This window comes from Eschrichtius robustus, chromosome 3, assembly GCF_028021215.1.
Source record: "Eschrichtius robustus isolate mEscRob2 chromosome 3, mEscRob2.pri, whole genome shotgun sequence".
Classification (NCBI taxonomy): Eukaryota; Metazoa; Chordata; class Mammalia; order Artiodactyla; family Eschrichtiidae; genus Eschrichtius; species Eschrichtius robustus.
The window spans coordinates 97085639-97110100 of record NC_090826.1 but is presented as its reverse complement, the minus strand read 5'-3'; the positions used below and the strand labels follow the sequence as shown (position 1 = coordinate 97110100).

Sequence of the window (24462 nt, the reverse complement as noted above, 5' to 3'; positions counted from 1 at the left end):
CAATCTCAGAAATCTGGGGAGAAAAGCTGAGAGCAACAGGAAATGGATGAGGAGGGAGCTAACACCTACTGTGCATCTACTGCATGCCATATGCAGACAGATGACACTGGGCCAGGCCTTTACACTCACTGGCTCTGAGACAGGGGCTATCATTATCCCCATCCTACAGGCAGGGAAACTGAGGTTTGGCAAGTTGCCCCAAGTTACCCAGCTAGGAAGTGGCAGATCAAGACCCTGAACTGAGGCCCCTTTGACGCTAAGTTTACACCTGGGATAAAGAGTAAAGAGAGCACACACGTGCCCAGGCCTGGTTACATAATCCGCCGAGCCCAGTGCAAAATGAAAACACAGGGCCCTTCTTCAATAATTATCAGTAACTTCAAGACGGCAACAGCTGAGCATTAAGTCAGTTGTGGGCCCTTCTGAGTGACTGCACAGGTGGCACGGCCCTGAAGCCAGCCCTGCTCATTCCCCTGTGTGTGAGAGGGACAACAGCGAGGGATGATGTCTGAGCATCACTCACCACCAACCCCATCCTCTCTAGGCCCAGGACCATTCACTCCCCAGCCCTAAGTGGTCCCAGTTGTGCCCCCAGCCCCTTGTCGGCCTCAGTTCATCAGCCATCCATCCAGTCATCACAACGACTTCGGCATCCCCAGGGCCTTGGCCCACATAGAACTGGTGCAATTTCAGGGAAGAGAAGATGCCCCCTGCAAAACAAGCAGGAATACAGTGGAACCCCCTAAACAAACAACAGTCTCTTCTTCCATGTTACTGCTGGGGGTGGTGGGGGGGCGGTGGCAGCAGTGGAGATCACTGCCCAGAAGCCCGGGGTCCCAGGTTAGTCCTCTTGGCGTGACCTTGGCCAGATCACTTTTCATCTCGAGCATTCACGTCTGGCTCTAAATGCAGGGGTTGGGCTGCACTGGTGATTCCTGGTGGGGGCGGGTTAGGAGTGTGTTGCATTTCTCGGGTGTTGGGGGGGAAGCCCGGGGAGGTCCCCACAGATACAGAAAGGAGAGGCGGAGGCAGTCACTCACACAGCGAGCACGGCAGGACGCTCCAGATGTCTTTATTGGGGCTTGAGCACAGCATGACAGTCAAAGGCATGCAGACAGGGCGGCAGGGCCCAGCCTAGGCATGCCTCAGACACACGAGGGGACAGCTTTAGAAAAGGACGACCAACACCAGGGAGGGGCAGGGCGGGCTGGGAGTGGGGAGGGAGGGCCTACGCAGAGGCAGAGGCCAAGGTCGAAGGGGGCACCTGGCCTCGACTATTGCACGCATACTCCGGCCACCAGCCGGGAAGTACTGTATTGCAACTGGTCTCCGCTCGCCCGCAGCATTCCCTTCTCAGACCCCTGAGCCAGATGGGCAGACAGACCCCTTCCCTGCCCGTCCGCCCAGCAGCATCTTTGGAAACAAATGGACAAAGGCGACAGAACAAAAAACCAGAAATAAAAAAAAGACAAAACACCCCCTCAGCCAAGGACACAGGGAAGGTGGAGAAGGGAGTGGAAGAAGCTGCAGAGGAGCCCGGGAAGTCCCCCAACAACTGGGCGTGGGGTGGGAGGTAGAGCCCCAATCTGGGGTGGGGTGAGGCTAGTGGAGCAGTGACCCCAGGGGGCAATCTGGCCTTCCACAGGCCTCTGGCCCACAGGGGAAACACTCCCAAGAGGGAGAGTCTAGCCAGGGGACCACCCAGCTGGACTGGCAGTTCCAGGTACACTTTTCCTGGGATATTCCACACCACATATTCAGCAGAAACAAGGAATCAGTGAAGGGGAAGGGAGTGAGGGTGGGGGTGGGGCGAGGGCCTGGGGAGACATAGCCTAACGAAGAAGACAGACCACCAGAGCACATGCACTACACACAATAGTATAGTATGTATGAATATAGATTACTATATGTGCATATATATCTCTGCAATGTACAACAGAACAAGAACATCAGACCCAATGGCTCTGGGCCCCGAGGGTCACATGGGAGGTTTCCCATCAGTCCTGTGCAATCAAGGATATCTGAGTCTTTCCCAGCGAAAGATTCTTGCCTGGGTTCCAGAGTTGCCCTAAGCCTCTGGCTTTCTGTCTGTCTGCCTGTCTCTCTCACGTTGGTGCCGCTTTAAGAGAGGGTGAGGACTTCAGCCTGGGCATAGTTGGACGAGAGGGGCATCTTGGCAGGTCTCTGTGTTTAAAGAGCACAGGGTGTGAGACACTGGGACGCACACTTTCGGCTCAACATTGCCTTCTTGCGGGGGTGGGGGTGGGTGGGTAAGGAGTTCAGCAAAAGAAAGGGAGAAACAAAGAATGAGATGTTAGAAGGAAGGCAGCTGCTGACCTATAGGTGGTGGGTTGAGGAGTAGGCAGGAGCGGAGCTGGAAGGCATGGGGCCCAGAGCTAAGAGTCCAGGAAGAGTGGGGATAGGGAGGAAAGGGGGTGAGCCCTTCGTCACCCCTCTGCCAACCCAGCACTGGGCCACGGTGACCCATAGGTGATGTTACAGCTTATCTCCGTGCCTGTCAGGTAATGAGCTCCAGGAACCAGGAGACCTCAGGTCCTCAAAGCTGCAGTGCAGTGGGAAGAGGGACCACAGCTCTGCAGCCTGGCATGGAGGTAGTGGGAGAGGTTCCTGGCAGGGTGGGGGCTGACAGCCCACAGGCCATCGCCTGGGCTGCTGCCTGCCCAGCCTGTGCTCCCCCCTGACATAGCTCCATCTGCCATCACCACCTGGGGCTAGTCCATTGTCCCAGGGGGCTGGTGAGGAAGGCTCCTGAGTGCGCTGCCGTGTCTTGCCCAGTCCCCTTCCTCAATCTGGCAGGAACAGAGTCCAGCAGCTGGAGGGTGAATGCTGAAGGGGAAGGTCAGGGAAGACGACTGTGCCCATCTCAGGAGAGACAGCAGGAAACCCAACCCCTCAGTGAGCCCTTCTCGGCATCTCCTCCTCAGCCTGGGACGGCAGTGGCCTGGGGCCTTCCCTTCCCCTACCTTCTCAACTGGGGCACAGGTAGGGCAGGCAGGAGGCTGCTGCGGGGGCAGGCATCACGCCAGAGAAGGCGATGTTCTCTGGCCAGGGCAGAGGAGGCCCTCGCCGTCCAGGAGGCTCTGTGAAAGGGCAGCCGGAGCTGTTATGCAGCCTCCCCTCTGACTCCCGTGCAGTCTGGGCTCTGGGCTGAACAGGCACTTTCCCCCTCTGGCTCCAGCTCACAGCCACCCCTCTCAGAAGCCCTGGGGGCTGAGAAGTGGCCTCTAGGATTGTCAGCAGCCCTGGTACAAACTGGAGGGGTAACAACTCCTAACCGGGCTGCTTCCCTGCTCTGCGGGGAGGGGCTGGGCCCCAGCTGCAGGGGAAAGGCTGTTAGAAGCCAAAGTAATGGGCAGAGGTCCAAGTCCAGATCCAAGGTAAAGCAAACTGCACTCTCAGATTGTGGGTGGGAGGGAGTGCCCTCTCCTGAGGAGGGAGGCCCGAGGCCTGGGCAAGCCTGAGGCCCATGCAGGCAGCCGCCTCCCCAGGCAGGGCCTGGTGTACAGTGGGGCTCCGTAAACTCCAGGCTCACTTTGCCCTTTCCGAGGGCCCTGAGAGGAGCTGGGGCAGGCGGCCTACTCAGCTCTCCCGTCAGCTCACGCTCAATCCTGTGTCAACCCTACAGAAGCCAGAGAGACAGGGGGGGTGTGTTGGGAGCCCACCTCCCAAGGCACTAGGGGCTCCAGCCTGGCACTCCTGCATCATGTCGCCCAGAGACATCTGTGCCCACCATGGGGGTGCCATGAGCATGCCCGTCCCTGTGGGAGGGAAGAGAGGAAGGAGGCGGTGGGTGCCGTGGAAACTTGGGCTCCTGACAACTTGAGGGCTGCCACAGAAATAGCCGCCTCAGTTCCCTGAACCAGAAAGGCGAGTGAGAGGAGAAGATAGCTGTGGTGCCCATGCTACACCGGACACCCAGCTGACCGTGTCCGTGTCAGAGCCGGGACCCCTGCACCAGGGAGCCCGGCAGGAGCAGGACCGAACCCATCCTCCCGGAAGAGAAGCTGGGCTCTCAGACTGGGCTGAAAGGGCCGAAGGTGCCCTGCTCCCCATCCTGCTCCACAGGGCTTCCCTGTCCGTGTCCCCTTCTGAGGGGCAGTGGCACGGATGCCCCTGTGTCTTCTCAGCTCTTCTTCCCGTCATTCTGAGAGCAAGCCGGAGGCAGGCCCCACAGACCACAGCAGGGCTGGGGGAGCCCAGGACCCACCCTGAACAGGCTTTCCTGGAAGGGACATCCCTGTGTCTGCCCAAGGCTGAAGAAGGCATTGAAATGGGGATGTTCCTGGAGCAGGCTGTTCACCACCCCTCCAGCGCCACCAAACGGTCTGACCTTTCTGCCCAGCTCACCTTTTGGGGTGGCCTCCAGAGTCCCCAGCCTCCTGCCAAGTCCCAAAATGCTGTCTGGCGGTACCTATCTCTGCCCACTCTGGAAGGAGCAGACATGGACCTTACTTAGTCACTCCCTCGACAAAGTTGCATAATCTGACTCTAAAAATTGCCAGGCACACGGCTCTGCTGTCAGGTCTAATTCCCATCAGGTGAAACAGGCAATGTCTTGCCTGAGGTGTTGCGAGTTCCTGGGCTGAGGAGGTCCTGGAGCGCCTGGCTGGTGCGCTGGCGAGGGGCCCCCCCGCGGCTCGGCCCACCCTGGGCGCGGCAGGCTGCCAGTAAGGGAGCTGGTGGGGGCAGGATGGCTTCAGTCCCTACACTTCCCCTCAGCTGCCCCTGCCCGGGGCGCACCCCTGCTCACTCAATGACTCACAGACCTGTTGTGCTCCCTGGCTTGTTAGGTAAATGAATACACTTAATTATAGAAATTAGATGAGTCTCCGGTTCTGGCAGCGATACAGAGCACAGAGGCTGGGTGGGAGCGGCAGGTGACTCAGAGGCAGGGCTGGGAGTTGGAGGGAGCAGGAGAGGAGAAGAATTGTCGGGGAAGCAGAGGAAGCAGCGTGGCAAGCGATACTGCAGCTCGGGGTGCAGATGGGATGCTGGGCTCCGCTGCTGGGCGCCACCCCCGAGAGGAGGACCTCCCCGCGCCTAGGCAGCCAATCCTGGGGCTCTGACTCTAGGAACGCCCACCTGCACCCCCATGGCAGGGCTGGAGAATATCAGGTGGCACTGCTCCCCCAAGGAGTCAAGCCCTCACACACCGGCAGAGATGCCCCAGGGGACAGCCTTATTCCTGGCTGGTCTGGGTGTGGGATTGACAGACAGACAGACAGACAGAGATGTTCAGTTGCAGGCTGTTTGGTTACTGGTTGAAGGCCCCGACGGATGGAAATGCATTTGCTGTGATCTAGGTGGGACCCTGAGGGGGAGGCAGGGCCCAGAGACACAGTCCTGGGGGTGACGGCACCCTCAGCTCAGGACGGGAGCGAGCGGGATAGAAGGCCTGGAAGTAATCTCTCCCTCCCTCTCAGGTCCCAGAGCTGAACATTCTGGGGAGCTGGGTGCTGTGGAGGAGAGGCCTGGGGGCCCTGAATTCTCCTGCATCCTGCCTGGCTTCCGCAGGCCCCAGGAGGAACGAGGGCTGGAGGCATATGAGTGTGCCTGTTTGTGCGCGTGTGCCCAGGGGCGGGGTGAGCCGAGGGTCCAGCTACGGGGCTGAGTGCCCAGGGGGTGGGCTGGTGAGGGGGTGGAAGGGGTGGGAGAGCAGGAGCTTTCTTGGAGGGCAGGGTGAGCTGTATCGCGATGCCAGTTGAGATAGCCCCAGACTGGTTCCAGCAGCTCCTGCTGTGTTGTTTAGACTCCAGGACTTTTCACAGCCTTGGTGAAGAAAAGGCACGTGGGTCAGAGGGGCGCAGCTCCTTGCCTGAGATGCTCCACGGGATCCACGTTCCGGGGACCCTGCAGGGCGGGCAGCCCCGGGACTGGGTGGAAGGGTCTGGTCCCCCCGGGAAAGGCTCCCTGACTTTCTCTGGTCTCTGGATGGACCCCTGGGCCCCACACTCAGCCGACCTTTGCCCTATCATTGTCCCCAGGTAGGTTTCCCTCCAGTTGCATGAAGACCCTACAGCCCTCAGTACCCTCCTTGCTCAACCCTAAGACGCCCTAATTAGCACTCATCACTTTCCTTCCAGGGAGTTCACCTTCAGTCACATGCACCTACAGAGTCACATGGGGTCTGTGCTGGTGGCCGGGGGAGGCCTGGGCCCACTCACTCCTGGGTCTGAATGTAGCCCAAGTGCAGAGAAGTGTGGCGTGGTCTGGCACAGGGAGAGTTGCCGAGCGCGCGCGCTGGGAGTTTGGCGATGCTAACTGCCACGCTTGCTTAGCAGGGCCTGTTTCCCAGCAACCCACCTGTTCCCTCTCGAAGGTCACTCTAATTGGCTGAGCTACATGCTTGTTGCCAAGAAGCAGTGTGGAGGCATCTTGAAAATAGAGCAGCCGGGCCCCACAAGCAGCCAGAGAGATACGATGTGGTGGGACGCAGGCCCCCCGGCCCCATGCATGCACACACAGAGTCTCCTCCTCGGATGGGACCTGCTCCCCAGGCCCTCATGGTTCCTGCTCTGACCTGCAACCTCACAGCCTCCTGCGCACCGCTACTTCCACTGAGCCCCTCACCACTCTGGATGAAAACAGGGGTGATCAGGACTCAGTTCCGTTTGCTCAAGTCCTACCTGGGGGGTGGGGTCCCCTTCACCCCACCTTCTACACCATCCACTTAGCATGCTCCAGCCAGAGCAAGACTCTGGGTCTGAACTAGGACACAGTGGAAGCCACAGCATGTTTGGGGTGGGGGCAGGAGGGAGAGGCACATCCAGATCCCAAGGAGTGGGCTACACAGAGGCCGGGGGTGACCAGAAGAACACAGAAGAGGGTGTGAGGAGACTGAGCCTCCGGGCCATCTCCAGGTTCCAGGTCGCTGCTCCTGCTTCTGCCACCCAGTAGGACACATGCCCAGCAAAGCACGACGCATACCTCTCAGGTCTTGGTTAGGGTCAGGGTGCCCTGGGGATCCCTTGGGGACAGTGGTGCTGAGCAAGCCAGGGCAAGGGCCTGGGGAGGTGTTCCTGGAGGCTGCCTGGGCTGGGCAGGCCAAGGGACATCCTTGGGGGGACAGAGACATCACAGGTTATTCCTACAGCAGCCACTGCCCCTGCCTCACTCTACCTGACTTTGGTCTGAGGTTTGGGGATGGTGGGAAGTGGCGGCGGGGTGTTGGGCTGAAAGAAGGTTAGTTAAGAAGTGACCTGCAAACCCAGGGAAGAGCTTTTTGCGGGGAGAGTTGGGGTTTATCCTGAAACTAGGCAGGCTATTTAGAGAGATTAGGTCACAGGAACAAGGCAGGAAAAAACAAAAATGTGATGAGGAGCTGGGCAGAAGGGACACTTGGCCTTGAGAGCCCTGGCTCTCAGCCACCACTGGCTCTCAACCATCCCTAATCATTTCAGTCCCACTTTTTCAGGCCAGGAATCCCTAGCTCCACTGACCAGCTTCTGCATGGGGTCTGCTGATGGAATTTCAGCCTTCCCTTGAACTCGCCAAATCCTTCAGAACGCACTTCAGAGGGGACCCACTCTCCCTGTCCACCCCTCCCCCTGGTCACCTTCTGGCTCTACCCGGAGTGAACAGCCCCATCTCAGGGGCTTGCAGATTTGGGTTGCAGACCCCCCAGTGCAGGACGGAGGAGGTGGGGCCTGAGCCAGGCTCTCTGAAGACCTCACACCAGCACCCCATTCTTACCCTGACTCCTGAATGGTGTTGGCATCTCCCAGGACTACTCACTTGGGGAAGCCTGAGCTGTGTTTAAGGGAGGCCTAGGGGAAGGCTGGCAATGACCATGCGGAGCCAGGCCTGAAGACCACTGCAGGAACCAGAGGAAGAGAGGCAATAAAATGGAGGGGGTGGCAGGAGCCTAGATCTGGGGTCCCCTCACCCTCTAGTACTTGTCTTCCCCGTGGGCACCCAGGGGGCTCTGTGTACCTTCTGGGGATGCTGCAGGCCTTTCTAATCCGGAACTGGAATATCAGGGGACCCATCCTAAAAGCGAGGGCGCATCCGAGGCAGAGGAGACGGTGTCCATGGCCTCAGAGGAGGAGGAGACCTCAAGCTCCACGGGGGACACTGGGGAGACTCAGCTCCGTGGGGGCTACCCCCCTGCCCAGCCTGGGGAGCCATACCTTTCCGGACACTACCATCGGCACAGGCAAAGTCCCCAGCGCTGAGCAGGAAGCAGGCAGCTGCCTTCTTGTTTCTGTCTCGGGTGCCGGAGCGTCGCAGGGCCCGGCGCTCCTCCGGGGTGCGGGCGGAGGCCAGGGGCTGGGTGAGGCCGGCTCCCTCCTCGTCTGACAGCACCGCGCTGGCATCGCCGTTCTGCTTGGAGTCTAAAGGGGCAGACAGAAAGAAGGCTGCATGAGGGCTGATCCCAGACCTAAAGTATCACTTACCCAACCCGAGGGGAGAGTGTTGCCAGAGCCAGCGAGTGGGTCTGGTCCTGGTGGGCAGGGGACAGGATGTGGGCTTCCCTCCCAGCCTTGGCCAGGGCCACAGATACCCTAAAAGCAGGGATTCCCCAAGTTGGCCCTTTGAGATCAGTCCAAGGCAGGCAGCAGAGTCGGCTTCTTCCTTGGGTCTGGCTCAGGCTGACACTCGGATGAGTTTGCGTTCCCTAGGAGAACGCCTGGCTTGTTGGGGTGAGGGGTAGCACCGCCAGGGTTAAACTGTTAGCGTGGCTTCCGCAGCTGTCTTCCTGGACCACCCGAAGGCACTTATTCTTGTTCACCAGGCATCCAAGCCAGAGTCAGTGCCTGAAGGATTTAGAGCCCTCTGCTCTCGGGGCTCCCCTGTGTCTGGGGAGGACCCCGAGGGGAAGAGGCTCCAATTCAGCTCCAACTGCTGTGGGCTCTTAGTCCCAACCCTGCTCTGCCAGGCACGCAGCAGCACAGATGAGAGCTGAGCCCTGGGATCTGGAGAAGGGGGGCTCCTTGGTCTGAAGGCAGTGGCCAGGAATGCCCTTTCTGTGACCGAGCAGTTAGAGTCAGGCCAAGGAACGGCTCATGGCGCCATAGGTATTGCGGAGCCAGCCTAGGGACTTGTACATTTTGATATTAAGTTACCCTCTGAGCCCTGAATGGACCTCAGGGTAGAGCTGAAATTCCCTGGGGTACTGGCTGGGAGATTTATGTTCAGGGATTGGGGAAGAGGGTACCATTTTGGTGGGGGAGAAGAGGGGGGGCCTAATGGGTGCTGTTCCATCAAGGTCTTCGAAGGACCCGGGCCCTTGAATGACCCCAGGGAGTGAGTGGCTCCAACACGTAGGATGGGCACCCACTAACAGGCCACAGGTGAATGTCCCAAGTCAGGCACCTCCCCACAAGGACGAGTCCCACTTTGCCCCCAGAGCCGAGACAGGAGCTGCTACCTTAGTCTCCTGGCACCACCCCCCACCCCCACGCCCATCTCCCCAGTGGCCTGGCATCCAATGGCCCCCCATGCTAGGAATCCCATACCTCCCTCAGGAGCCCATCCCGTACCTAACAGTTGGCTTCCCACTCTCCAACCTAACTTCACGTTGCTGTGGGTGAAGCCAATTTCCTTTCACTCTTGACTCAGGTAGAAGCAAGCTTTCCTGGGGTGGCCTTTTTCATCCTTGAAGAGCACGATTCAGACCCTCAGGTCCTCCCGTTCCAGGATGCAGCTACCAGTTTCTTCCACCTTTCCTTTCCCCTCTCCCAACACTGTCTGGGCTGCTCCCTCTTGGTTCCCTTCCGTCCCATGTTAAACCCCGAGCCCAGGACTCAATCTAGCTTGTGCCAAACAGAAGGCAGCCTCCCACTGCCATTACGTTATCACATTTATCAGGCCAAGAGACACTAGACTGGAACGTTTGGAAAGAAATGATTCATGTGTTGATTCTCCTCAGAAGAACAGCTGCCCTACTCTCCAGCTAATAATGACAGCGCCTGATATTTGTAAAGTGGTTTTAACTTCTTAAAGGACGTTCATAGCCATCATTCGTTTGGGTCTCGTCAAAGTCGGGGTAAGACATTGACAGCATTCCCGTTATACAGGTGAGGAGTCTATGCCCAGAGAGGGTGAGTGACTGGCCTGTGGGCACACAGCACAATGGCCAAGATGGGATTAGAAACCCAGGCTTCTAATTTACAGCCCCATGCACTGCCCATAGCAGCCTAAATTTAGTGGGATACTCACTCCACAGAGCCTGATGTTCAGGAAGCTATCAGAGAATAGATATTCAGCCTCAATACTGTGCCCTCATAAAGGCACGCCTTATATTTAGGGAAGCCCAGAGCAATAAAAGCACAATCCCAAGTTCCAAGGGCTGAGTTTCACCTGGGAACTCCCCTGGCCACCGGGGGAGAGGTGGCCTTCCTTCCCAACCCCCAATCTCACCTGCCCGTTTCCTCTCAACCACACCCTCTTCTGGGGCAGGGGGGCTGGCATCACTGTAGGTACTGTCCCTGGGCGAGGTCTCCTGCGACTTGCAGTAAATGGGCGACTCCAGCTGAGGCGGCCGAGGTACGTGCTTCTTCCGTTTCTTGGGCAGCTTCTGCTTGGCCATGGCCAGAGAGTAGTACATGCCGAAGTTGTTGACAATGACAGGCACGGGCATGGCAATGGTGAGCACGCCGGCCAGTGCACACAGCGCCCCCACCAGCATGCCTGACCACGTCTTGGGGTACATGTCCCCGTAGCCCAGCGTCGTCATGGTGACCACGGCCCACCAGAAGCCGATGGGGATGTTCTTGAAGTCGGTGTGATCATTGCCCCGCGGGTCGGAAGGCCTGGCGCCGATGCGCTCCGCGTAATAGATCATGGTGGCGAAGATAAGCACGCCCAGGGCCAGGAAGATGATGAGCAGCAGGAACTCGTTGGTGCTGGCGCGCAGGGTGTGGCCCAGCACGCGCAGCCCCACGAAGTGGCGCGTAAGCTTGAAGATGCGCAGGATGCGCACGAAGCGCACGACGCGCAGGAAGCCCAGAACGTCGCGAGCCGCCTTGGACGACAGGCCGCTCAGCCCCACCTCCAGGTAGAAGGGCAGGATGGCCACGAAGTCGATGATGTTGAGCAGGTTCTTAACGAAGTCCAGTGTGTCGGGGCAGCACACGATGCGCACCAGGAACTCCAGCGTGAACCACAGCACGCACACTCCCTCGATGTAGGTCAGGATGGGCTCCGTTTCCACCTCCCGCCGGAAGCGCACGCTGGTAGTGTTCCCCACTCTGTGGATCTCCGTCACGTTGCGGTCGATGTTGAAGGCCTCGTGGGTCTCCAGGCAGAAGGTGGTGATGGACACCAGGATGAAGAAGAGAGAGGCAAAGGCCACCACCTATGGGCGGGGAGGAGAGTGAAGGCAGCTGTCAGGGAGAGATGCACCCAGCAGGGACAGGGCCCTCGGCCTGTAGAGGGAGGGGCCGTGGGTCACCAGGCAGTCTGTTAGGTGGTGAGAGGTGGGATTAAGGTACACAGTCTGGGGCTGGAATTCCATCCCCAGAGGGTCTTTATCCCTCTGCTTGCGTGCCTTAAGGCAGTACGTCCCAATCCTTGTCATGGTGCCCAGAAGTTAGAGGCTGCCTTTGGCTGGAAGGAACTGAACAGAGGACTATAGCTGCCTGGCTCTGCCCGCCTCTAACCCGATCGTGCTTTGAGGCTTCTCAAACTGTAATGGCTGTATAAATCCTCCGGGAACCTTGTTAAAATGCCATTCTGATTCAGGAGGTCTGGGGCAGGGCCTGTGATTCTGCATTTCTAACAAGCTTTCAGGTGAGGCTGCTTGTCCACAGACCGCACCTCAAGTAACTAGGCTTTAAGGCAGTTTTCCTCATAGTGAGGACCTGGACCAGCGCATCAGCATCACCTGGGAACTAGTTAGAAATGCAAAGTCTCGGGCCCCACCCAGACCTACTGAATGACAAATGCTGGGCGGAGGGTCCAGTAATGTTTCAACAATCCTTCCAGGTAATTCTGATACACACTAAATTGCGAGGGCCACTACATTAAGGGATATGCCTAGAGGCAGGGGGGCTGGCATTCTACCTATTAAGCTCCGGCCGTGACCCACCTCCTCAAGCCCCAAGTCCCAGCAGCCCCTCCTGCCTGCCTCTCACCCTAGGACGTCTGAGCCGACTGCCCAGACAGTGAGAAGCGTCTGAAGAAAGACAACCTGCTCCAGGGCAGGAGACAGGGTAGTCTGCCCAGAATAGCCACCCCCCCCCCCCTTCCCGAGAACGGACATTTCCTGGGACACTGAGCGCCAACAAAAAATAAACTGCACCCATTGGGATCAGAATGTGGCAACAGCTGATCTGGACAGCTGCTGGGATCTCGGCTAGAATGATGACAGCGGCATTCAGCAGAGGAATGGCTGGGTTTAAGTGTCCAATCGTGAATGGAGATGAAATGCATGTGTAATAACACCAATTACGGAGCCTTCATCTGTTATTCATGTGATGCCATTCACCACTGTCAGGGTGCTCCTTGCTGGAGTCCATGCCCCCTGCTGTTGCCTGTCCTGCTTGGTGGGTGGGGATGGGCTTCCTCCCTGAGCAGCGGGCCGAGCTTAGATAGATGAGGGAGGACTGTGGCCCCACGACCCCTTGGCAACCCCCATTGCCTGCCCCACTCTGATTTCCACCTGGCCATAGCATTGCCCCCTGTCTAATGACGCCTCTCAGAGATGCTTCCCTCCCTGGGAGTCTGCACCGAGGTGGGTGAGGTGGGTGGGCACAACTTGTTCTTAGTACTGCAAAACACCAGTGGAGAATACAGGGGGATCTGGGAAAATGAAGCAAGAAGTAGCACCTCCAAGGGCTTCTGGAGCAGGAGCGAGTCTGAGGAGGGAACTTCGGGAATGAACATTCATTATCCGTCTATTCTGTGCCTGGCATACTTGGGCGCTCTACATGTGTTAGCACCTTCAGTCCTCCCTGTGAGGTAGGCCCCATCATCCCATTTTCCAACGGAGGAACTGAAGATCAGAGAGGTTATATACTTGCCTAAGGTCACACAGCCTGGAAGGGATGGAAACCAGACTTGAACTCAGCACTGTTTAACTCAGGGGCCGTACCTTCTCTTCACACCTCCCAGGCAGGGTCAGTTCATAGACCCAGGAAAGTCTTCTCTGAATTGTCAACACTGCTCCCAGCCAGCTCCCTGATGACTGCTATTTCACTCTTAGGAATGTGTACCTTTGGCTTGGGACAGGCACCCGCCACACAGTAAGACTTATCTTATTTACACTTGGACAGGTTGATCAGTTAAGGCAAGTTAGGAGAAGCAGGGTAGCGGACCACAGACACCCTTTTCCACTTGACAACTCTGCCTGGAGTTTCTCTTGCCTGCTTCTCCTCCCTGCCCCGTGAAGGTGAATTTCAAGTTCCCTTTCTGGTTTCATTTTTCTTCCCCTGACAAATGGGCTGTCAAGACGATATGGGCTGACATGGGCATTAGGCAAATAGCTCCAGCCTGTGGGCTCTCGAGGGCCATCCCTCTGGATGAGCTGGTGGAGGCACCTGTCCAGTGGCCATGGTGATGCTGCGAACCGCGAGTCCTGGCACCGCCCTCCCAAGCAGAGGGGGTTGGGGTAAGGGGTGGGGCCAGCACATCCCAGATCTGCCAGGATGCCTGGGAAGCAGAAGCTTGTGCTCTTCTGAGGAAAGGTTAGCCGGGAGAGTTGGCCCACCTGGGAGCCCAGCGTGAAGTTAATTGGTGATTTGGAAAAACAAGTTCAGGAAGAGCTGCCCAGGGGCTGAGTAGAGGGCGCAGGGAGGGAAGGGGAGGGGAGGGCAGGGCGGTGCTGTGGCCAGGGCCACTCTCTCACCAGCAGGGCCAAGGTGCCTTCCTCAACTCCACCCCAAGGGCTCCTTCTGCAGCAGGCCCAGTGGGTGCAAACCACTCCTCCCTCCGGCATTAGGGAACAACCCCCTGAATTCCTGCAGTGTTCACTCATTTTTTTTTTTTTTTTTTTTTTAATCACAGAACCATCCCATCTACTTAACTTCTACCCCTCACTGCCACCCTCTCAGAGGATGTGGACAGGGAAAGGGGAGCCACATGTGTCCATTTCTCAGGGTCAACAGAGGCACAAGACAGGGCAAATGACTTGTTGAGGACTAAGCTGAGGCCAGGTCTCTTGACTCACAGCTCAGAGCTCTTTCCTCTTGGCCTCTCTGACCAAACAGACGGGGACAATCCACTCCTCCCTGATGAAACCTACATGCGGCCTCAGTCTGCCTTGTGGCCCCTCCAGGCTGGTCCCAGGAAGCCCTCACTCCCTGAGCAGGCAGGTAGACCTAAGGCCGAGCGGTGATAGATGCAGTGGCCCGTGCTCTGGCAGGCTGCCCCAGGTGGGCCCCGAAGGTACAGGTACCCTTTCAGGGCCCTAAATTATTCCCCAACCCAAGTTATTTTGTAAGTGGCGGCCCTGCTTGCAATCGGTGCCTTTCACCAGGGCTTTTCCCTTTGGTGGCAGGGATGCTGCTCTCATTCTGCTTTCAACCCTTGACTGGGACCTGAAAGGGACCAGCGAGGAGGCAGCGGCTGCAGCAGCACCACCCAGCTTAGAGGTCAAGGCCTCACACCTGAGCCTCCTATCCAGTGCCGCTCCCCCAACCCTGGCCCATCCTGCGAGGCTGGCAGGGCCCCTCAGAGCGCTCCCCATCGGCCCCTGCCACACATGGGGCTGTGCGGCCTCGGGGAGCTGAGACTGAGGGCAAAGGAGAGCTAAGGAGCCCTGGGGTCAGCTGCCTGGGTGCCTCGTCCCGGCACTGCCACCCAGTCAGGGACCAAACGGTGCACTCTGTGCCTGTTTCCTCGCTACAAAATGGGACACTACGAGCGCCCCCAGTAGTGTTACTGTAGGATTAAATGAGCTTCTACACAGCAAGTGCCTGGCATACAGTAAGCGCTCAATGAACGGTGACAGAGCTGAGGAGGTGAGGGGGCCTCCGTGAACACCCGCGCGCAGCTTCTGAGGACGAGTTGGATCTGGAGCCCAAAATATCACACAGCCTTTGCTTCACAGAAGACAAAGGGACTCGGAAGGTCATTGAATTCAATGCCCTTTCTGCTGTTTTACAGGTGATGAAACTGAGGCCTGGGGAGAAGTGACCTGGCTGGTTCCCATAGCCGAAGCTGTCCGTTCTTTCCACCGTGTGGGGACAGAAGGCATGGATTCTGCTGGAAGTCAACACTGCCCAAGCAGGGACTTCCCTGGCGGTCCAGTGGTTAAGACTCTCCGCTTCCACTGCGGTGGGCGTGGGTTCGATCCCTGGAGGGGGAACTGGGATCCCGCATGCCGCACGGTGCAGCCAAAGAAAACAAAAGCCAAAACTGCCCAAGCAGAAAACCGCTCGTGTGAACTAGTTTGGCCAGCAGCAGCCCCTCTCCTGCCAGCTGGGAGGATACAGGAGGGTCTCGCCACCCCGGACAGGAGGGTCCTAGCCTCTGTGAAGGACAGTGCTGCTCCTTCGAGCTTCCTGCTCCCTTGGGCCCCTCACACCGGCTGGCTGTATCCTGCTGGGGACCCATCTATCTCCAGAGACCCAGGTGGTTCAGCTGGTGGGCCAGCCCTGTGACCAGCCTCCTTCACTGAGCTCATCCCACGACTGTCCCTGGCGGAAATGTAAAGTCACACACTTCTGGACGCAAGTCCGGCTCCGCTACTTACTGCCCAGACCTTGGGCAAGTTACTTACCCTCTCTGAGCCTTAGGATCTTTGTTCATAAAATGGAAAATTGAGTACCTACTATGTGCCAGACACTGCTCTGGGTGCTGTGGAACAGCAGGAAACAAAACAGCCCTGCCCCTTAGACCTTCCATTCCAGTGGAAGGAGACTGTCAACAAATAAGTATAGTATGTCAGATGGTATAAGAGGGAGAAAAATAAAAAGAAAGGAGGTTAAGAAGTGTGAGGGTGGGGCAGCTATTTCAAATAGGGTGGTCAGGCAAGGCCTCAGTGCCAAGGTGACATCGAAGCAGAGACCTGAAGGAGTGAGGGAATGAGTTATGTGAAGATCCAGCAGAACTCCAGAGGCAGCGGGAACAGGCAGTGCAAAGGCCCTGAGGCTACCAGCATACTTCATGTATTGAAGGGATAAGGGTACCTATCTTATAGGGTTATTCTGAGGATTAAAAGAAATGATATTTGTAAAACTTACCACCAAGCCTAGAGTGGCTCAGAAATCTGGCAGAGGCTGGGTTGGGGGGGGTGGGGAGGAGGTGACAGACACCAGTCACTGGGAACTGAATACAATCAGCAGGAGCAGGGGAGGGGAGCCCAAGGAGGAAGGGCCAAGGAGACAGATGGACAGATAAACATAAGAAGACTCATGCCCAAAAACCTATATTAAGGATGAAGTGTAGGAGAAGAGAAATTTGAGAACACAGCCAAAGACACTTGCAGAGGAAGATCTGAGGGGATGGGATGAGGAGCTAAGCCTTCTGGGGAAGTGAGATCCTAGTGCCCAGGTGGTGCTGGAAAGGGAGTGGGCAGCCCTGCGGGCTGAGAAGCAGGGAAGAAGAGGAAGTGCGCCAGGCAAGGCATCTCTGAGCTGTCCCTGGGCTCCTGGGTGAGGACCTGTACTATAATGCCCAGGTCCCAGCCGAGGGACCCCAGCTCCTCTCCCTTCATGGGCTGCCCAAGAGCAGAACCTGGCTGGCCCTGGGCCTTCCCATCCTGAGCCAGGACCCTCTGGTTCCGGTGTCAGAGCCAGCCTCTACCATGCTCAGCCCCTGCCAAGCTAGCACCTGGGGCCTCTCAGGGCCACTTGGCTGCCTAGAGCCGATGAGTCCCAGCCCCAGAAGGAATTCAGTCCAGTCCATATCACTGGCCAAGAACTTATCCAGACGAATGCAATTCCAGGTTCTTGCCTATCCGTCAAAACACCCCTGCCCCTTAGACTTTCTGTCCCATGCTGTCCTATCTCTGCTCTGGCTGGTCCCCTGCCCAGGAAATTCCCTTCTTCCCTAACTCTGCATGGTTAAGCACTACCCACATTGAATATTTATTTATATATTTATTTATAACTGGCTTCCTTCTAAAAATTATTTAAGGAAGCTAAGTCACTATCATGCAGGGCCTACCCAGTTTAACTTCTATTTCCTTGTTGAAGCTTCCCTGCATACCAACCCCCTCCAAACAAACAAACCCTCATCTCACACAGAGGTGGGATTTATCACTTCCCCCTCTCACCTCCTATTGAACTTCATTTTTTAAGACTACTGTGGCCCCTCTCCTGATCTATCTTGTATTATTATTACCATTTCTTGTCACTCAATTTTCCCCAACTGCCACCTACTCCACCTGATCTGGTTCTCTTTAGGAACAGGGACCACCTCTAACTCATCTTTATATTTACAGAGGCCAGCCTGGTGTCTGGCAGGTAGTTAAGTGCTCAATAAATGTTTTCTGAATGACTGAAGCCAAGCTGACTGCCTGCTCCCTCTCCTGGTCCTAGAGAGCCTGTCACGAGGAGAGATCATCAGCCTCACTAACTGGGACTAGAGATGACAAAGGGATGCCTAGGAATCCCTCCAGGCACCTGGGCTCTCAAGACTCTGCAGCTCTCAGGGATGGGTCAAGCCAGTTGCCTGATGGGGACGCCTGCCAGGGGCCAGTAACCTTCACCCAGCCCAGAGAAATCCCCAGCAGGGGGCTGGGCCAGGTCGTGGCAGGCTGGCTGCCAAGGAACAAAGGTGGCTTGAGTACCCTTGTGCCCAGCATCCCAGGCTGACACTGACCACAGGTGGAGGTGAAGGGCCTGGGGGCTCCCGGTTCCCAAGGCCCAGCTGCCTCTGTTCCTGCCTGCTCTTCCCCCAACTCTCCAAAATAGCCCAAGTTTATTTTATCCCTTCCCCCACTTTACACCCCACCCCAAGTGGTGACAAGCAGAAACACCTCGTCATCCAGAGACAAGATGTTCAGAGACAAATGTTGGTCTGTTCAGAACAAGAGAGGAAAACAGAAAACAAACCCAGGAGGAGACTGGGAGGCTGCCTGAGGGCAGGGGTGGGGGGAGGCCTGCAGCCCTTGGCCTAACATTGCTTCCGCTCCCGGGAAGGCGGTAGAGCGACTGCCCTGGGGCATGCTGGCACTGCCCTCCTAAGGGTGCTGCGGAAGCTGGGGCACCCAGCCTCCTGGGCTCAGGTTCCTGGCCCTTCCTCACCCAGAGGGCATGGGACTGCGAGTCCTGGCCCTCACTCGGAAGCCTGTCATGCCCACCGGCTGGCTGGTCCCAGGCGGCACCCAGGCCGGAGAAGCTGGGGCCTTCAGATGGGGTGAGCAGGAAGCAAGCTCTGCATTTCCTTCCTAGAAGGCCTCGGTTTCATTCCTCTGCCTGGGCCACGGAACACCTAGTCTCTTCTCTTAACCAAGCCCCCTTTCTTTCTGTCCTATAAAAAGCCCCACAGTGAGGGAAAGAAAGAGAAAGCAAGCTCAGGTGTGAGCAATTCTAGGGAGCAAGGAGACGGGGGCTTTAGTTTGGAGGGGGAAGTGAAGGGATGGGAGGAGAGCAGAAGGGCCCTCCCCTCCCCGAGGGGCCCTCCTGAAGTCAGAGGCCCTCTCCAAGCAGAAGCCCCAGGAGGCGGCTGAAGCAGGGGACAAGCACAGACGTGGATGCACAAGATCTGGGCTTGGATCCTAGTTCTACCACCAGCTATGCGACCTTGAACAAGCCCCTCTGGGTCTCCGTTTCCTTCTCTGTAAGCTGAGGTTAATAATCCCTGCCTCACATGGGTCAGATATTAGAAAAAAGTGCAGGTGTGCCAGCACCTGACAGCTGGCAGAGTGGATGCCCAAGCAGTATGAAACCCCAGCTGCAGCTGCCTCCTGGGGCAGTGGGATCCTGTGGGGTCACCTCCTCTACTTAGAGGGGAAACACCATGAGAAAACTCAATCTAGGTACTGATTTAGCCAAAGGAGAACTATCATCCTTAATAGGGCCGATAACTGGACTAAAGCCAGCTCAGCCCCTGGGACCTCTGGAGACTGGGGATGAGGGAGGTGAGTGTCCCAGGGTGCCATTCATCAGGCCTCCTGTCTGCCCTCAGAAAAGGAGGAAGGCCTGCTTCTAGAGCTCCGGTTGCTGCCCAAACCCTGACTGGTCCGCCTCAGTCTGGGAAGCCACCCTCGCCATTGCTGAGCCCTCCCTCTGCCTGGGACCACGGGCAATGGGCAGAGGGGGACAGGACCAGCCTGCCTCCTGTGCTTGCTCCCAGGTCAGGCCATGGGAACAGAACCACGGCAGCAGCCGCCCATGGACCCAGCCGCTGTGAAGGGAGCAGGGTGAGCACCCAGGCTGGAGCCTGCCTGAACAGGAATGGCTCTGCGGGCCAGGCCGGTAGCTAGGCAACAGGCTCCCATAATCAGCTCAGTTCACTTTCCGTTTGTATCTGTTTTGTTCCTGTCATAACGCACTACTCAAATGACCAGCTGCTGTATGCGAAGAGATGCCCGGGGCAGCGCTCTGCTCCTCTGCCCTTACTGGCCCTCGGTGAGCGCCCCAAGCCCACTGCAGTGCTGCAGGCCCCTCCCCCTCTTCCTCCAGGGAGGCAGAGGGAGGAGGCCGAGGGAGGGAAAGTATGCGCACAGACCCAGGGGACAGCACAGGGGCAGGGGGTATTATTGGCCTGGGGTAAACAGAGCAGGGAGGGCATAGCCCCAGAACCCCTGCACCTCAGACCCTCAGGCCTGGAGGCGTAACTGAGTAAGTGTCCCTTCTGATGTCCCCAACTGCCCCTGGTTTTCTGATGTCATCCACAGGAGGTACAAAACCTCAGGCCACCTCCCAGACCAGAGTAACAAACGATCCACCTCAAAAACAGCCTCCTTCAGTGGCAAGAACATGTTATCATCCGAGGAGCAAGGGCTGGGTAGTGAGGGAGCCCTGGCTTTGAGTCACAGCCCACCACTCTCTAGCTGTGTGACCTCAGGCAAGTTGTTGACCCTCTCACAGCCTCAGTCTATTAAATGGGGATAATACCTCCGCTGTAAGTTTACTGGGAGGATTAGAGATTAACGCAAAGTACCTGCATGGTGTGCTCAATAAATGGCAGTTGCTTATCAATTAATTTTTTAAACTTTTGTATTCTCACTTGTATGTCCCAGGAACAGCTAAAGGCTTGCCTTTGCCTGTGCCTCTCAGCAGGAGGCAAGCCCCTTCTGGCATGAGTGCCACCAAAGCTCCATATAGCTCTGCACATCAGTATTAACAACCAGAAGGCAGGATACTTGGGGTGATTTGCTGGCTCTATTATTTATTAGTTAAGGATCTGTGATGACACTTAACATCCCTGAATCCTGGTTTCTCCGTTAAGTGGGAAGAATTTACCCAGCCCAGCCCCAAACTTCTGACCTCAACTGGATCGCCCTGGCTGCTGTGATTCTACATCAAAAGGGCCAAGTATCTTGGGCTCCTGGAGGATTTCCAGGGGCTAACCAGGCTCTGAGTTTACTCAGAGAGCCCCGGCTGGACCACTCTGCAGTGAGTTGAGGAGAAAATAAACTCACTGATGGTACAGCCCCTTGGAATCAAAGGAGGAGGAACCTGAGCAGATGAAAAGTCCTCAGAGGCCCCAGAATGCTCGGAAATAGGGCCCCTAACCACCTCATCTCATTCCTGCCTCCCTGGCTTGCCCCCTTTGCCCAACTCCATCAAGCTAAATCTGCCTTCTCCTCCCTCACCCCCAACTTCGAAAGAGCCTGAAGGATCTGCACTTGTCTCTGCCCTCGTGCACCCAGCCGCGAGCGAACACTAGCAGGGTTAGAGGACTGCATGAGAAGCCCATGGGACTCGCAGCCAGCCAGGGCCAGGGCAAACAGAAGCAGCACCCTAGCTTTGCTCTCAGTCCCGGAAGAAGGCCCCTACCTTCCAGTGGCTGCCCTGGGATGGTACGCCTCAGCCAGAGCCCCCTGCTCCTCCCTCCTCTTCCACGCAGGAGATGCATGTGCCCTGGTAGAGCATTTATGCCAGCCTAGCCCCTCCCTGCAGCCCCGTCTCCCAATCTCCTGCCCTCCCCTGGGGGGGTGAGGGGAGTGTAACTTTTTCTTCCATGACTGGGTTGAGGCCCAGCACAGGAGGTGCTGGGGAGCGCGGCAGGGCTCTGAGACTCACTAACATGAGGACCTGGGATGCCAGAGGAAACTACCAGCTTCCACAGCAGGGGGCAGTCCCCAGACCCAACACATCACGCTGCTCTTTCCTGTCTCCCAGACAGACCCCAGCCAGGCTTCAGGCTGCCAGCCATGAGATCAGACACCAACCCCCAGGGGTCTCTTTTTTTAAAGAATCTAAAGCCATCCTTCATGGGTGTTTTTTTCTTTTTAGATGCCCAAGCCTACCTTCCCCACTACCGCCTTCCACCTAAGCGGGTTAGGGGAAACTGGACTGACTTGGGGAGGGGATGGTGGGAAGGGACTAGATCTTGCCTAAATCAACCTACACTTCTCCCCCCTGCCCCCATCCCCATCACCTATTTCAAGCAATAACCTGGACCAGGGCTTTCTGGGAAGCCAATTTGTGCTGCAGTAGGAAGAAAGAAGCGGCAACAAATCTGGGATCATCACCAGGCAGCCTGTGGCTGGCCACTGGCTGCGGGAGCCTGAAGGGCCCGCAACATTAGGCTCTTCCTGTCTGACTCTCCCCTCATCCCAGCAGAGGCCAGGGCAACCCAGGTGTCCAGGAAGCCTCAGGGGCGTGGCGTGGGGCAGGCATCTTGACTTACCTTCCTGGGAAAAAGAAGGGCTCTCCCAAACCTGGTTGAGAGGTCTGGGTTCTGGTCCCAGTTCTGCCTATTATGGTTGAAGAGGCTGCAACCCGTGCCCCCTTCTCTAGAACTCACAGTTCCTAGCACGCTGAGCTGCTGGGAGGATTTCAATGAGATGGGACACAGGGAACTGCCAGAGTAGCCACTTACACTCTAGTTTTTTCCCCCAAATCCTGCCTGACCCCAGCACAAGGCCTCATTCCAGTTCTCCAGGACTCTGTCCTTCAGAGGAATTGGGAGTAGATGTAGTGAGGCTGCCTGTGCAGGAAGAAGGGGGTGGAAGAGCTCAGCTAAGAGCACCCCACTCGCTGGGAGGGGATGCCTTAAAGCAGGAGCTGGGATGAGGTCCAAGTAGTAAGTCAGGAGTGCAAAAGTGTGCAATCTCCTGATGAAGCGTTGGGGGCGAGGATGATTCCCCTGGGGGCCCACGGAAAGCAGGGGAATTTGGGAGGGAGGCGGTGGTAAAGTCGGTCAGTCTCGGTCCGAGAGAAGACCCAGACTCCTGCCACTCACCCTGGCCGCCCGGGAGGAGTAGGGATCCTCGAAGAGCGCCCACATGCGGGGCTGCCAGCCGCGGCAGCCCCCGGACCCGGCGCCGGGGCCCGCGCCTCCCTCGTGGGGCCCCAGGCGCTGCAGGGCCAGCTCCCGCTCATCGTCGCCGGCCTCGTCGCCGGGCCCCGCGCCCCCGCCGCCTCCGTCTGGGCTCTCGAAGATGTCGAGCGCCTCCTCGGCGTCGCGGTGCTGCCGGTAGGTCATCCAGCAGCAGGGCTCCACGTCGGTCTCGTCGATGCCCCAGAAGGTGAGCTCCTCCTCAAACAGAGGCCCGCACACGTCGGCGGGGCAATGCAGCTTGCCCGTGCGGTAGTAGTTGAGCACGTAAGCAAAGACGCCCGGGTGCCGGTCGAAGAAGAACTCGCAGCCACCGCCGCCGCTGCTGCCTGCACCACCGCCATCGGACGCGGGCCGGCCCCCGCCGTCGGGATCGGCCAGCCAGGCGAGGCGGGTGCCCGGTAGGGTGCGCAGGGTGCTGCGGTAGGTCTCATGTCGCGTGCCGCCCACGTTGATGATGATCTTCTCCGACGCCTCGCCCTTGGCCATCTCCTCCTTCAGACATGTTTTGGACGGAGGCTTGTTCCCCGACTTGCGCCCGCGGTAGGAGGAGACACACACCGAGCTGATCATAAGAAGCGCTGCGGGGCTTCGGCTTGGGGCGGCCGCTGCCCTCCAAACACCCTTCCAGAGGAGGCAGCGTCAGACGGGGGAGGGGGAGAAGACCAGGAGAAGGCAGGAGGCCGCGGCGGCCCCCTCTGCGGCGTGGCCCTGCCCCTGCCTCCCCCCCCGGGGCGCGAAGCGGGAGGAGTTGGATTTCTCGGGGGCACAGGTGGTTGGGGTTTGGGCTGGCAGCGCCGGGGAGGGAGGCAGGAGGGGAAAAGGAGAGCCGAGGACCCAAGCGAGGCGCCCGGGAGGCAGGGCTAGCACACACACACTTCCCCCGCTAGCACTGGACACCCAGACGCTCGGGGCCCGGGACACGCCCCCCTGCACCCCACAACAGACGAGGAAGCGCACTGTCCAGGCGCACTGCGCGCGCTCACACTCACACGGGCCACCCTCCGGCTCCCAGTCCCCGCCGAGACCCGGGAGCGGCGGCGGCGGCGGCGGCGGCGGAAGCAGCGCAGCAGCAACAAGTCCTCCAAGCGGCTGCCGGGGCCGGGCCGACGCTCTCACGGCAGCCGGAGCTCCGCGGGCCCGGGCTGCGTGCGGTCAACACAAGGCGGCGGCGGCGGCATGTGGCCTCTTCCCCCCATTCATAAATCCAGCGCAGGGCACGGATGGCGGGCGGGGCGGAGCGGAACGCGGCGTTCGGGCGGGCGGGTGCTGCGCAGGGCGAGGCGGCACAAGGAAAACAAGCGCGCCCGCAGGAGCGAGCCTCCTCCGGTCCTGCGTCCGCGGCTCGACAGCGGCGGGGAGCTGCGCTGCGCTGGGCGCTGCGCTGCGGGGGCCGTGCCGGGGCGGGGGGGCCTCGGACGGGGCGTCCTGCGCTGCGCCGAGCTTGGGGGCGGGGCAGCTCCCGGGAGCAGGGCTCTGGGCACTGCGAAGGAGTCTCCCGGGCGGCGGCCGAGCGGCCAAGGACACCTGCAGGCTTCCTGGGCTGCGACAAGCGGGAGCCTCAGCGCAGCGCCCCGGCGCCTGGCTCCTGCGATCTGGCGGGGCTGAGAGCCACGCCATCCACGCGTCTACCCATCTCCGGGCGGGGCGCTGGCCTTGGCCCGCAGCAGGGGGCGGGAGAGAGGTGGCCTAGGGGCGGGGGTTGCCTCCACCACGCCGGTGGGCTGCGGCTCTGGGCGCTCTCCGTCTCCCTCCGGCGTTGGCAGCTGACGCCGCTCTCTGCTGGCGCCTTTTCCTCCCCGTGCCGCCTCGCCCGGGTGCGCCCTCCGCGGAGCGGAGTGGGCGGGGCGCGGCGTGGGGCCGACCCGGCTCGCTGCAGGGCCCCGGCGGCCGAGCTCTGCCTTCCTCCGCGGAGCCGAGCCGAGCCAAGCCAAGCCAAACCAGGCGCGTAACCCCCCCCCGCCGCCTGCACGCCTTGCGCGCCTCCGCCGCCGTCCCCTCCCGCCCGCTTCGGCCCGGCTCCCCGCCTCCCCCGAGCCCAGAGCTCCTCCCACTGCAGTCCGGCTGCCACCCAAGCGCTCTCGACCCGTGACCTCTGAC

At 58.7% G+C, this 24462-nt stretch overlaps 1 protein-coding gene across 4 annotated transcripts; it reads right to left on the bottom strand.

The window, feature by feature from the left end:
- Window positions 1–1056: 1056 nt before the first annotated feature.
- On the bottom strand, window positions 1057–24262 carry KCNC4 (potassium voltage-gated channel subfamily C member 4). 4 transcript variants are annotated; one of them, XM_068540461.1, is made up of 4 exons: window positions 22267–24262; window positions 10384–11320; window positions 8151–8354; window positions 1057–5871 (listed from the first exon to the last, which is right to left on the bottom strand). In XM_068540461.1, the coding sequence occupies exons 1-4, from the start codon at window positions 22933–22935 to the stop codon at window positions 5621–5623; spliced, it is 2061 nt and encodes a 686-aa protein (XP_068396562.1). In that variant the 5' UTR covers window positions 22936–24262; the 3' UTR covers window positions 1057–5620. The 4 variants fall into 4 exon arrangements, 3 of the variants coding, with proteins under 3 accessions (XP_068396562.1, XP_068396563.1, XP_068396564.1); XM_068540462.1 differs by having other exon boundaries at window positions 1057–5790; XM_068540463.1 differs by having other exon boundaries at window positions 1057–2184.
- Between the last annotated feature and the right edge of the window lie 200 nt (window positions 24263–24462).